General features: G+C 42.4%; 1 protein-coding gene across 1 annotated transcript in view; it reads right to left on the bottom strand.

Annotated features, from left to right (window-relative positions):
• LOC138261217 (cytochrome P450 3A5-like) overlaps positions 1–14,282 on the bottom strand; it is a 120,848-nt gene that overhangs the window by 70,547 nt on the left and 36,019 nt on the right. The window contains exon 5 of the mRNA XM_069209972.1: positions 11,203–11,316. Coding sequence (XP_069066073.1) covers positions 11,203–11,316 — 114 coding nt within the window. The remainder of the gene's footprint in view (positions 1–11,202; positions 11,317–14,282) is intronic.

The following is a 14,282-nucleotide window of genomic DNA, read 5'->3' as shown; positions in this document are numbered from 1 at the left end:
GCCATTTTGGCCCCCAAGGAAACCTACAACTACCAAAAAAAATACATATATATATATATATATATATATATATATATATATATATATATATATATATATATATATACATATATAGATATATCAATCCATGTACATAGATATGTCTATCTACATGGATATATATATATATCACTTTTGTCAGTGCATGTGGGTTTCCCTGGGGGCTGCAATCTGCCCCCAGGAAAACCAGACCCACACATAAAAGTGATCTATATATGTGCATATGTATTTGCCACCAGTTGTCTTGCAGTTGCAGCTTGCGTCTTCAAAGCAGTGCACATACTTCAACTGACGCATTTCAACTGTAGCTTTTAGGCAGCAATAAAGAAGTCAAGTAAGTCTTATGATTATGTTTCTGCTACAGAAGGATCAGCCTTTTGTCTAGTGGCAGTTTTAGTGCCACAAAGAAGCTCAGAAGGTTTATATGACTACTGCAAAGAGCAAATCTGTATTTTATGTAAATAGCTGAGTACATTAGTCAAGTCAGCCAAAACCTGTGCTATAATACAAATGAAATGTATGTGCGAGGTGGGGGGTGACTATGGAGAGATGAAGAGCACGTTTGCTGGGTGGTAATGAGGGAATCCGAGGAGGAGGACATGGGAGTGGGAGCACCAATAATGATTGTTGGACTGGGCGCAGGAGGTGCTAAAGACTGTGACGAATGGTATGTGACAAGGTGTTTCAGTGTCTTGAAAGAACGTGCTGATTGAGGGAAGAAGCGCAGGTAAGGTGGCCTCTACTGTTGCATGTATCACACACACACACCAACAATTTTGTAACTGTCTATGTAGGCTAGTGTTTTAGAGCAACAGTTTAGCCAATAGCAGAGATGGCCTCTTGATGGATGACTGCTGCTGACGTCACGCTGGTGATAGAGGACAGCTCTGACATAGGATCAGAGACTGAGACAGCAGATACTGAGACAGCATCTGAGGGATAGGACAATGGCGCAGACTCTGGGAGTGATTTTTCAGTTGGAGGAGTCCCATTGGATAACTCCTTCCAGTAAATTGTGAGGTAGGTGATGAGGGCAGTCCTGTTGTCCCTTCGCAAGCACAGTCTATGCAACATGGCAATAGTGGGTAGCCCAACCCAGAGAGCAGGTGAATGCGGGAGCAAGCACAGAGAGGGTGCTCTCTTGGGAGCTCCCCAATTTAGTTCAGCCCCGAAATCCACTGCCCAAATTGTATTGTGGAGACATCAAAATTATCTATCCCAAAACAAACTGGTTTTGTAAGGCGGGCACCTGTGTTTTTGGTCCTGGGTTCGGCAGCTATATAGGGAAACATACTAAACCCAAACCTTTCTGGAAACTAGACATCCGGGGGAGTCCACAGAGGTGTGACTAGTGTGGATTCCCCAAAGTTTTCTTACCCAGAATACCCTGCAAAGCTGAAATATTGAATAAAAACTCTATTTTTCTTGCATTTCTGTCATACATACTACAGGAATATGCTGCGATCCACAAAATTCCTACCACCCAGTGATTCCTCACCTGTCCTGATAAAAACACTACCCCACTTGAGTGCCTATGACTAGTGCCTGCGTAAGGAATGGATCACCCCAGGGTCAACAGTTGCCTCATGTAAGTACCAACATTGACCGTTGTGTGATCTATTCCTGTCACGGGCACTAGGCCTACCCACACAAGTGAGGTACCATTTTTATCGGGAGACTTGGGGGAATGCTGGGTGGAAGGAAATTTGTGGCTCCTCTCAGATTCCAGAACTTTCTGTCACCGAAATGTGAGGAAAAAGTGTTTTTTTGGCCACATTTTGAGATTTGCAAAGGATTCTGGGTAACAGAACCTGATAAGAGCCCTACAAGTCACCCCATCTTGGATTCCCCTAGGTGTCTAGTTTTCAAAACTGTGCAGGTCTGCTAGGTTTCCATAGGTGCCAGCTGAGCTAGAGGCCAAAATCCACAGCTAGGCACTTTGCAAAAAACAGCAATTTTTTCTTTGTGAAAATGTGATATGTCCACGTGGTGTTTTGGGGCATTTCCTGTCGCTGGCACTAGGCCTACCCCCACAAGTGAGGTATCATTTTTATCGGGATACTTGGAGGAACGCTGGGTGGAAGGAAATGTGTGGCTCCTTTAAAATTCCAGACCTTTCTGTCACCGAAATGTGAGGAAAAAGTGTTTTTTTTGGCCACATTTTTAGGTTTGCAAAGGATTCTGGGTAACAGAACCTGATCAGAGTCCCAGAAGTAAGCCCATCCTGGATTCCCCTAGGTGTCTAGTTTTCAAGAATGTGCAGGTTTGGTAGGTTTCCCTAGGTGCCGGCTGAGCTAGAGGCCAAAATCCACAGCTAGGCACTTTGCAAAAAACACATCAGATTTCAATGTAAAAATGTGATGTGTCCATATTGCCTTTCCTGTCGTGAGCATTAGGCTTATCCACGCATGTGAGGTACCATTTTTATCGGGAACAAGTGTTATTGCCCCTTGTCTTTCTCTACATTTTTTCCTTCCAAATGTAAGACAGTGTGTAAAAAAGACGTCTATTTGAGAAATGGCCTGTAATTCACATGCTAGTATGGGCACCCCGGAATTCAGAGATAACCACTGCTGCTCAATACCTTATCTTATGCCCATTTTGGAAATACAAAGGTTTTCTTGATACCTATTTTTCACTCTTTATATTTCAGCAAATGAATTGCTGTATACCCGGTACAGAATGAAAACCCATTGCAAGGTGCAGCTCATTTATTGGCTCTGCGTACCTAGGGATCTTGATGAACCTACAAGCCCTATATATCCCTGCAACCAGAAGAGTCCAGCACACGTAACGGTATATTGCTTTAAAAAATCTGACATGGCAGGAAAAAGTTACAGAGTAAAACGCTGAGAAAAATTGCTGTTTTTTTCAGCTCAATTTCAATATTTGTTTTTTTCAGCTGTTATTTTCTGTAGGAAAACCTTATAGGATCTACACAAATGACCCCTTGCTGAATTCAGAATTTTGTCTACTTTTCAGAAACACTTAGGTGTCCGGGATCCGGTGTTGGTTTCACACCCATTCCTGTCACTAACTGGAAGGAGGATGAAAGCACCAAAAATAGTAAAAATGAAGTATGTCCCAGTAAAATGCCAAAATTGTGTTGAAAAATTTGATTTTCTGATTCAACTCTGCCTGTTCCTGAAAGCTGTGAAGATGGTGATTTTAGCACCGCAAACCCTTTGTTGATGCCATTTTCAGGGTAAAAACCACAAGCCTTCTTCGGCAGCCCTTTTTTCCCATTCTTTAGAAAAAAAAAAACTTTTAGGTGTATTTTGGCTAATTTCTTCTTGGTCTCCTCCAGGGGAACCCAGAAACTCTGGGTACCTTTAGAATCCCTAGGATGTTGTAAAAAAAGGACAAAAAGTTGGCGTGGATAGCTTATGTGCACAAAAGGTTATGAAGGCCTAAGCGCAAACTACCCCAAATAGCCAAAAAAGGGCTCAGCACTGGGGGGGGAGGGGAAGGCCCAGCAGCTAAGAGGTTAAAGAAATGCAGGTACTCGATCTGAGAGAAAAGTGGCAAAACAAAGCATGTGTAGCATGAGGTGGTGGGGGGTATTAAAAGGAAAAGCTTGATGATTGGAGAAGGCCTGGTGGGAGGTTTTGACTGAGCACCTCAAGGATGCACTAGCAGCCCTGTACACTGTGGAAGTAAACAAAAAGGTACCTTTAGAAGCATATGGTCAGTTGAAGGACACTGTCCACTAGCCAACAGCAGTGACTGGAAGGAGTACTTAGTCTCAAGGCAACAGAACAGCAAAGAAGCAAGCAGGGAGTGAAAGCAGAAAGGTACTGACCAATCAGAAGAAAGGAAATTCGAGTAACATTGGAATAAGCCAATAATATGTTCAGGTAAGTAAGGGGCTGGTTATGCACAATAGATTTTGCAAGCACGTGTGCAGGCAAAACCTAAAAAGGTGACAGGAACAACCCAATTTGTTATTGTTGAATTTTATTGCTGGATTCCACTGTAAACATCTTGGGCCAGGTCTTTCTTGTAAGATTGGAGGGGTAGGGAGAGACCAACAACATCTTGTCTGATCCCCAATATGGTTTTAGACCAGGAATCAGCAAAGTGAAGCAATGCTTAAGTTTGTTTCTTTTAACTGGAAAGTATGGGCATGTCAAGAAACGTGCATAAACCACTCTGAATTATGGCTAATGAAGGAAAATATGGGGTAGAAAAGGCACTGCTCACTTTATTGAGACAACATCATTGGGGCACCATGGTCAGACTCTTGGGACCAATATAGATGTTAGCACCTCTTTGAAATACATTGTAGTGAATGGCAAGTTTTGAGGGTCACAAAAAGGAGAAAGTATAAGGGGTTGTTGGAAATGGCCCTTTTTGCAGTGTTATCCCCAAACTTTTTGCCTATCTTTCTCCTATTTTTACAGGTCTGTTTGGCTGGTTTATTGTCTCTGCACACTTTACCAATGCTAATCACTGCTCAAGTGCAAGTGCTCCCTATAGAAATTGTACTGTTGATTGGTTTATCCATGATTGGCAAATTTGATTTACTGGTAAGTCCATAGTTAAGTGCACTAGAGGTGCCCAGGGCCTGTAAATCAAATGCTACTAGTGGGCCTACAGCACTGGTTGTGCCACACACATTAGTAGACCTGTACACATGGCTCAGACCCGCCACTGCAGTGTCTGTGTGTGCAGTTTTAAACTGCCCATTGGACTAAACCTTCCCTTTTTACACATGTAAGGCACCCTTAAGGAAGGCCCTAGGTAGCCCCATGGGAATGATGCAGTGTAGATTTAGGGTAGGACATGTACTGGTGTGTTTTACATGTCCTATCAGTGAAATACTGCCAAATTTGTTTTTCACTGTTGCAATGTCTAGCGCAGATTCCCTTTAGGAGCAGATAGAAATATGGAGTTTAGGGTCTCTGAACTCACAATTTAAAAATGCACCTTTTAGTGAAGTTGGTTTTTAGATTGTTAGTTTAAAAATGCATTTTCTTGCTTAATCTATTCTGTGACTCTGCCTGTTCGTGGATTCCCCGTCTAGGTAAGTTTGACAGTTGGGCTTTTCACACCTCTCCTCTAGACAGGGACACAAACGGGGCTGGGATGTAGCCTGCATATCCTGATGAACCATCTGTGCTTAAAGGGAAGAGAGGAGTGGTTACTCACACCTGAAAGGACTGTGCCTGATCTCACACAATGCAGTCTCAGACCCCCTGGTGCGTGTCTGGGGCCTGGCCTGGACAAGGAAGAATCTTGCAAACTCTTGAGACTTTGCTTTGAAGTTTGGCAACTTCAAAGGCAGAAAGGGATATAATAAGAAGACCCAAAACCCCAGACTTTTAGAATCTTTATGGAATAAAGAGAAACCTCTGCCAAGGAGAAGAGCTGAAGAGCTGGGGGAGGAGTACTGTCCCTTTGCTATGTTGCTTTGCTGGACTAGCCTGCAGTTGCTTCTTCTGCCTGAAAGGAGAGCAAAGGGTTAACCTTGCTGTGTGTCCTTCTTGAGAAAGTTCTCCAAGGGCTTGGAGTAGAGCTTGCTTCCTGTTGGAAGTCTCAGGGACACCAAAGACTTCAGTTTCCTCGACCTGCAGCACCGGGAACTGTGTGTTTTGAGCTGTTCAAGAGGAGAAACAACTGTGACACCACAGCTGGCCTGCACCTTGAGCTGCCGACGCCGCACTGCCCCGCTTCGCACCACGACCCTGGTCCCACCGAAACCCTCATCAGATGACCTCACCGAGCCGCTGCTCGCACTGCGACCAGTGGGCCCCGCACTCCGACATCGCCTGCTCACACCACAGCCTGGGCATCCCTGACAACGCTCCTCCTGACACCGGCGCTGCTGCCTGCACCGTGGCCTTTGGACACCACTTGTGAGGAGCACGAAGCACCGTCCCATCCCACACCGCAGCCACAGTCCATAGATGCCAGCACCATCAACTCCAGTGTCGTCACCAGGCATCCCTGCCTGCACCGTAGCCTGTGGACACTGCTCGTGAGGGTCACGATGCACCGTCCTGTCCCCCCCGCTGGCTTGGGCCTACCGATGACAGCGCTTCAGTTACGAAAACGACGCTGCCTGCACTGTGACCCGTGGATGTTTGCCAGTCACGTCAGCTGCTGTCTGGAAAGTTTTGGGGTGATTGATCCAGGGGGGGCGAGAAAAAGGGAGGGTCCCAACACATGTATTCCCCATTCATTTTTCCATAGTTATTTCGAACATAGCGCCAAAAATACTGGACGGAATTACACCAAATTTAGCAGAGAGCTAGGTCCTGGTCCAGAAAGCAACCTTTTTTGTTTTGATGTAAGTTTGTTCAGTAGTTTTTAAGAAATTAAGGGGAAAACAAATTTATATATATGGGGACACAAAGGTATCACAACGTCTCCCGATCTTGTGCTGAGATCTGATTGGCTGACAACACTTTAACAAGGAAGCTGTTGGAGTGTTGTCAGCCATATTTGGACTCAGCTTCAGCCGAGTCCTAAAAAAGGTTAAAAAAATTAAAAAAAGGGGCCAGGGTATGAACACCCTGACCCATTAGCTCTGGTGCTGAAGTCCCAAAGGGACCCCATCAGGCTTAAAAAGCATTTTTTTAAACAGTTTTGCCTTGGAGTTGTGACGGGGTCACACATCTGCGGTAAAAAAATAAATAAAACTGAAGCACGGGCTCCTGGACTTTATCATTTTAAAGCCCCCAGGGTGGGCCAGGTCCCAGGGGCATTTTCAGAATAATGCTGGGTGGGGACCTCCTGGCCCCCTCCCACTGCCCCGTGAACCACCAGCTCCCTGGGGCTTATAAATAATGTCCTGGGGCTGCAAGATTTTCTGCTGCCCCGGGGAACACCACCTCCCTGGGGCCATCAATAAATATACTGTGGGGGCGGGCCACGTGCCCCTCTAATGCCTCAGGGTCACCACCTCCCTGAGGCTAATAATAAATATAAAATGTGGGGTGGGCCACACACCCTCACTGCCCCAGGGATCACCACACCTCACCGGGGCTTTTAACACATTGGAGGAGGGCCACGCAGCTCCCTTCATGGAGCCACTGATGGCCCTGGGGACTGCCACCCCCAGGGCTGGCTCCTGCTATGTTCAATGGTCTGTAGTGCCCACCCCGGGACATAGCTTTTTGCTGCAGCTGTAAAGCTGCAGCCAAGCAGCTAACACTTCATATTTTGACAGCGGGACCTGTTAAACAGGTACTGCTATCAAAAACCGCAGCTTTCATCTCTGTCCCCTGCACATGTGCAGGGAACAGATATCAAATGTTTCAGCAAGCAGGGAGATGCTGTTACAAGCAGCTACCTGCTTGCTAAAGCAATGGCACCACAAGGTAAGGCTTGAGGCTTATCCCATAGTGCCAGATAGCCATTAAAGGGCATTTTGAAAAATTAAAAGATATAAATAAACAAATAAATATGTAGGGACCATCAAAATAATGTGGGATTGATAGCAACTGTTTACAATTTAAGCATTGTACTATTTGTGTCAAATACTCTATTATCTGTCGCTACTTGATTTGGCGCAGGGAAAGATGCATAGTCAGACAAGTGTTTTTTTCTGGAAAGGCTGGAAAGAATTTAGAATATGTATGGTTTAAAAAAAAATTCATTTCACAAATAGTCTTAATAATGGATTCAAGTATCAGGCTGTTGCTGCCTGGATTCTATTGATTAATTATTCCGTTGCAAGAAACTCAAATTCATAATAATGGATTGCAGAATTTCAACATGATGAAATCTTGGTCTATTTTATACTTTGGTTGGTGGCTTCCTGTCTATGTAATTTAGGGCCTGATTATGACATTGGAGGTAGGTCACTCCAGGTGGTCTGACTGCCACATTACGACCCTGGTGGTCCTACTGCTAGGGGATCACCCTACCCGCTAGGAACCTGGTTCTTGACAGGCTGATGGCGATCAGAGTCATGGTCAGCCACAGTGGTGCTGAGTTGAGTGCTGCTGCCCTGATCATGAGTCCAGTTTCTGCCAGCCTCTTCATGGCGGGGACACAACCATGAAAAGGCTGGTGGAAACACAGTGCAGGGGCCCCTCTGCCCAGCACCGTCAGAATGCGCACTGTCTGCTTTGCAGACAGTGTGCATCTGGGCGGTGCTGTAGTGGTACGGTATTTGCCTCAGCTCCCTTAAGGGAGGTGAGACCAATACCATAGCACTGTTCCCCCTTGGGCTGACTGGTGGGACTGATGTAACATGATGTTCCTGCCAGTCAGCCCGGTGGGAACATCGTAATAAGGCGAGCGGTGAGGCAGCCGGGTTGACCACTACCTCATCACCGCAAGTTTGGCGGTTAGCTTGTCCAACTGCCAAACTTGTAATGAGCCCCTTACTTTTTTTCCAGAATCCAACTCCAGATTTCAAAGTCTAGAAGCAAGGCAAAATTAACCAAAAGTAGCATAGAATGTTTGACTCCTATTTGAGAGATCTAGATCTGTTGGATCCCAGGACATTTAAATTCCCAGATAAAATTGAAAATGCATGTACTAAAGACATAAGTCCCCCCACCCCTTAGCCTAGCCTTCCTGTTCAGCCTCATCATCTTTAGTATTTAAACCACACTTTTAATCCAATTGTTTTTTTACTTTTCATTCAGCCATAGAACTACATATGGAAACTTCATCCGCCCAAGAGATGGATTGTTGATAAACCTTTTATTGGAGTTTGAAATGCGGTTACAATACACAAATAGCTTTATTAAATAATTTTTTGGTTGGGGAAGAAAGTACTTTTTTCTATCATTTGGGATGCATTCAACCATCTCTCAAAGCCCTAATAACTATTTGTGACTAAGCTGGCAGCCTAAAAGTGACAAATTGCACATTAGATTAGGAAGTTCAGGTACGTTACTAATGTGGAAAATTTGTTTTCTATAATACTTCACCAAATAGGACAAATTTAAGACATGCCAAAATTGTTATCGAGAATATTGTGAGAAGGGAACATATTTGAGCAATAAGGCTGGTCTCCATAAAAGTTATGAAAAGAGTGACTGTTCTGGTAAGTTGCTAGCTTTGGCAGCAAGGAGAAGGTTAAGCTGAATGTCTTTTCATCAATCAAAAATCCCCATACTTATATTACAAATCTTGAAATCAGTTGCATACATAAATTATTTTTTGATCATTATAAAATATTTATATGTTACCAGGCTATTAATCTGAACCATTTAGAGTTATTTCTAATTTCTTAATTCATTGCTAATTTACTTCCTGAGCAAACATTTCAGTTGTCTACCCTCTTCAAATAAGAAGACATTTTGGAGATGGTTCAAGGTATGACAAATGGAACAGCTAGTACAGTCAAAGGATCCCTCATAAAATGTTATAAGTCATTTAAGGGGATTTTAAGTAATTGTCTCACCATAATTGCAAATCGTGTTTTCACGGTTGATGAAATTCCACTTTCAATTAATAGTTTTACCATTGTGAGTTTGTTAAAACAAGGTAGGAAACCACAGGATCCTAATTCAAACCATCTGATTGCCTTTTTTAGTGTTATTTAAACAATTGCAGCTAAATTACAAGCCATTAAAATCAATAAGGAAGCAGACTGATTGCTCCAGAAAACTCAAAATGTTTTTATTGCACTGCATCAAGCATATTCTTATACTAATGATTTAATTATATTTTTAAATACTTTTATTCTTAAGAATATTCAACATGGGGTAATGCTTCTTGACATCTTGAAAGCTTTTGACTTGTGAGTTGGAAAAGACCCTTTATAATCTTATGTGCATGTGGTTCTCTTTCCCAACTCACAAGGGTCCTTAAAAATGTATTTAAAGGTTCTCAAACTAGGATAATTTTGAATACAGGAGAAATACACTCCTTCAAGATGAGTAAAGGGACGAGCTAGAAACGCCTCTTGTCACTTTTTATTGAATTCCTTACACCAGCTACACAACATGATACAAACATAATTGCTTTAATACTCAATATGTCACAGATCAAGCTTTACACTGACGATTTGATTCTAATTTTGATACCCAAAATGATCAATTTTATTTCATGTACCTAACATTTTTCATGTTTCAAGAATTAGACAGTTATAGGCTAATTGGCAAAAGAGAGATACTTTTTGTTTTAATTGTTCCCCTAAAGTTCTCCCGGGTGAGATTCCCAAAACACATAATGCAAATGCCAAACGGAACTTAGTGAAATATTTTTCTTCAAATATAACAGATTCATATAAACTAATTTATTTACCTTTAATTAAAAACAAGTTAACCCTGTATTTCAGTGAGGACTTTGCCTCATTTTAACAAATATGGGATGAGTAACTTTAATAAAAATGTTGATTTTACCACTTTTTAATTTTTTGTTTTCAGCTGCTCCTTGTTTTTCGTACCAATAATTTGTTTAAAAAATCCCAGCAATGTTTTTATCTTCCATTTGGAGAAAAAAATCTTTCTGATTGTCACTTAGCACTTTATATATCCATACTTCAGAAGGAGATTTTGATTTGCATAATTTTTAATGTATTTTTTAGCTTGTTATTTCTTTTGCACTATTTGTACTTAATCTCATAAATAGTTTGATACTTTTTAAATACTTGATATGCTGAGTTATTATAGTTTTGGTAATACTTTAAAATGACTAAGCTAACCAAAAAGTATGTTATTGCAATTGTTCCTCAATAGAAAAACACATTTTAAATATGTTCTATTGCATTTGTTAATTCCACGTATGGGTTAGTAGATTTAAAGGTGAACAAGCAGTATCTCTTTCCAAAATTAAAGTATTCAAATGGCAAGACTGTGTTTTTCTAAACTCCTGGATTTTATAATAAACAATGATTGGAAGACATGTTCACTCAAAGAACCATACATAACAGGCTGTAAACACTGGTCCATGTGGTCATGTATTCATGTTTATCGTTTTTATCAAAGTAGATCCTAATAATTTAAATATGGGTAAAGATCTGTTCTTCAGTGTAATAGAAAATTGTAGTATAAATCAGGTGGCTACTGAAAAAATTATCTTGTGGAATAACATAAAATTGAGTTCTTTTTTAAAAATCACAAAGAAATGGGAAATCAAAACACATATCATATTGATGTTAGATATGTAGAAAAAGATCATGAGCTGCTTTTTCCAACAGTGCATAGAGCTAACTATTACAGCATGTGTCCTATGTAGGCAAATGGAATATATCACCTCTTTCAGTTTTCCACTGGTAAACGTTGGGGAAAGCACCGTACGAATCCTCTTCCATTGCTCATCCTTCACAATAGTGAGTGCAGATTCCAGGGGTCCATTTAAGCCGAAGTTCTAAATTTTAAAAAAATCCCAGTATATATTTAATAAGGTAAAGTTTAGTTATTTACCATAGTTCTAACACAACGGTGAGTGGGGCAAAATCTTATTGTGGGCTTGTGAAGACTTCTTTCATTTTTGCCAAGGGCTGTCATCAACTGTATTTAAGTATTGAAAAAAATTTAGACCCTGGAAAAAGTGGGTTTGGGGAATAATGCCTTCCCGCTTATGTTGGAAACTACAATAGTGTTCACACTTTGCTCTATATCATACTTGAAAATGACATCAATTTACTGAGACTCTTATTACACTTCTCTTTCATAACAAAAGCTACAAAGAATTAAAATATTATAAGTTCCATCAGCAAGATATAAACATATGATAAATCAGCAGCAACAGAATTATAAACTGTATGACATTATACAACCACCATTTATGCCTTTTTTATCTACTCCATAACATAATAATGTGCATTAAAGTAAAAACAAATACAAATTATTAAAGAATATAAGTAAATTAACCAAATGAACATAAAATATGAATACCAAATATAGAATATTTCAACACAAAATTGACAGCATTAGCAAATCATCTCACCAAATATTTTGTGTGATTCATTTATTTATTAGATTTTTTAACAATATTACACATTAGATGCTCACAATGAGACACAGACTTTAAAACAAAAATGTAGCACAGGCTCCTGCACTTTTTTATTCTGAAGCTCCTGGGTGGTCCAAGTCCCTGGGGCATTGCTACTTTAATGCGGGGGTATGGCCGCCCGTCTGCAACCCCAGGGACCACCACCCCACTGGGCCTTTCATCATATTGAGTATGGTCCCCCCCGCAGCCTCAGGGACCGCCACCTCCTAAGGGATTTATAGATATATGATGCGGTGGGGACATGTGGACCCTTGCAGTCCCAGGGACTACCACCTCAAAAGGGCTTTAAACAAATATGATGCAGAGTGGCTCGCGGCCCTCCCGCAGTCCCAGGGATCACAACCTTCCGGGGCTTTACGAAAATATGATGCAGGAGGGCCATGCGCCCCGCAATGCCCTGTAGACCCGGGGACCACCTCCCGGGGCTATAATAAAAGTATGAGGGGGGTCTGTTTTGGACCCCCTCCCCCAGGGATCACCACCTCCCTGGGGCTGTGTAACTTTGTGGGTGGGCCATGCGGCCCCCATTGAGGAGCCAATGATGGTCCTAGGGACTGCCAGCCCGTAGGGCTGGCTCCTGCTATGTCCTGGGGTGCCCACCCCCAGGACAAAGCTGTTTACTTTTGCTCCCACCAAGCAAAAGCAAAGTTTGCTTTCTGACTGCAGGAGCTGTCAAACAGCTATTTAAAGCAGCTACCTGCTTCTGGGAGCAATGCTTGGCTCCTACAGGATGTGGGAGCTGAGTAGGACCGCGGGGGCCTTCAGGCTTCCCCCACGGGCCTGTCACTCTCTCTCTCTCTCTTCCATGCCCTAAAGGGATGAAAGAGAGCAAGAGATTTATATTGCAATGGTCACTCCATACAGTGACTTCAAAGAGTAAGACCAGGAAGATGTTTGGTACAAATGTTATAGTTACATATGGATGCAGAGCGGAACAAAGTAACTTCTGGCCTAATGGTCAAGTTGGTCAAGTTCTTATACTGTCACTCAGTAGGCTGAAGGTTCAAATACTAGAATTGCATTGTAGTGTGTTTGTTTATTTACTAGTGTTTTGATTATTAAACCTTCCTAATAATGTAACATTAACATTTCTTTCCTCTCAGATATGTGGGTTGCATGTCATAGGTATGTCTGGAAACAGTCCATCAAGGAGTTACCTGCGGCCTAATGGTTAAGATCAGTGACAGTTGAGGGATCTACTACAGGTGTGTCTGTGATCATTTCCCTCCTTAAATTTCTTTTAAACTTCAAATTTAAGGTTCATACTGAAAGCTGATCTCACTTTTGTTGATTGACAAATACATTTTACTTTTCAATTTGTCCAGAAATATCTCATTCTAAGTATATCATCCAACAAAGCCTAAAAACTCTCTATCTCTCTACCTCTCCCTTTCTTTCTCTCTCTGTCTTTCAACCTCTTTCTCCCACTACCACACCCACTCAGACTCATGCGCACCCACACATAGACTCACTCAAACACTCACGAACCCACTCACAGACCCACTCAGAACCTTGTGCACCCATTCACAGCCCCACTCAGACCATCACACACCCACTCACAGACCCACTCAGACACTCACACACCCACTCACATACTCACTGACACCCTCATACACCCACTCACTGACCTGCGCAGACACTGATGCACACACTAAGACACTGATGCATGCACTCTCACACCCAGACAGAGACTCTCACAGCCACTCTCACCCCCAGATACACCCTTTCACACCTCTTTTCACACCCAGAGGGACAGCCTGCAGCCAGCTCCTGCTGTGCACGGCCAAAGGGAAGTGTGCAGCGTAGGGTTGGGTACTTATAGGGGGTTGACCTCAGGCCAGGCCCTATGGCGAACTGCCGCTGCGCACGGCCAAAGGCCTTGTGCGACGTGGTTTGACTAACGTACAGTAATGAAAATTACTATACATTAAAAAAACATAGTAATTCACTGAAAAAAAACAAAGATTACAAAGCGTTGGACTTTGGAGAGAAAAATATTTACTGTTCCCACTCCAGTGTGTGCAACAGTAGGGAAAGCAGTGGACTTCCGGCAGTGGTAAAATTTACCATTCCCACTCTAGTCTAGGCAACAGCCGGGAAAGCGCTGGACTTTGGTGGGGTTTAAATTGCTACTCCTACTCCAGTCTATGCAACAGTAGCTGGACCTCTGAGGGCTTTCAGTTACTATTCCCACTCCAGTCTATAAAACAGTATGGAAAACTCAGGGGTTTAAATTACTTTTCCCACTCGCATCTGTGCAACAGTAGGGAAAACGCTGCGTTTCAGAGGGGTTTAAATTACTATTCCAACTCCAGAGA

The sequence above is a fragment of the Pleurodeles waltl genome, chromosome 10 (genome assembly GCF_031143425.1).
Source record: "Pleurodeles waltl isolate 20211129_DDA chromosome 10, aPleWal1.hap1.20221129, whole genome shotgun sequence".
In the NCBI taxonomy this organism is placed as follows: Eukaryota; Metazoa; Chordata; class Amphibia; order Caudata; family Salamandridae; genus Pleurodeles; species Pleurodeles waltl.
The sequence above is the reverse complement of the archived record's forward strand: the minus strand, read 5'-3'. Positions and strand labels throughout refer to the sequence as shown.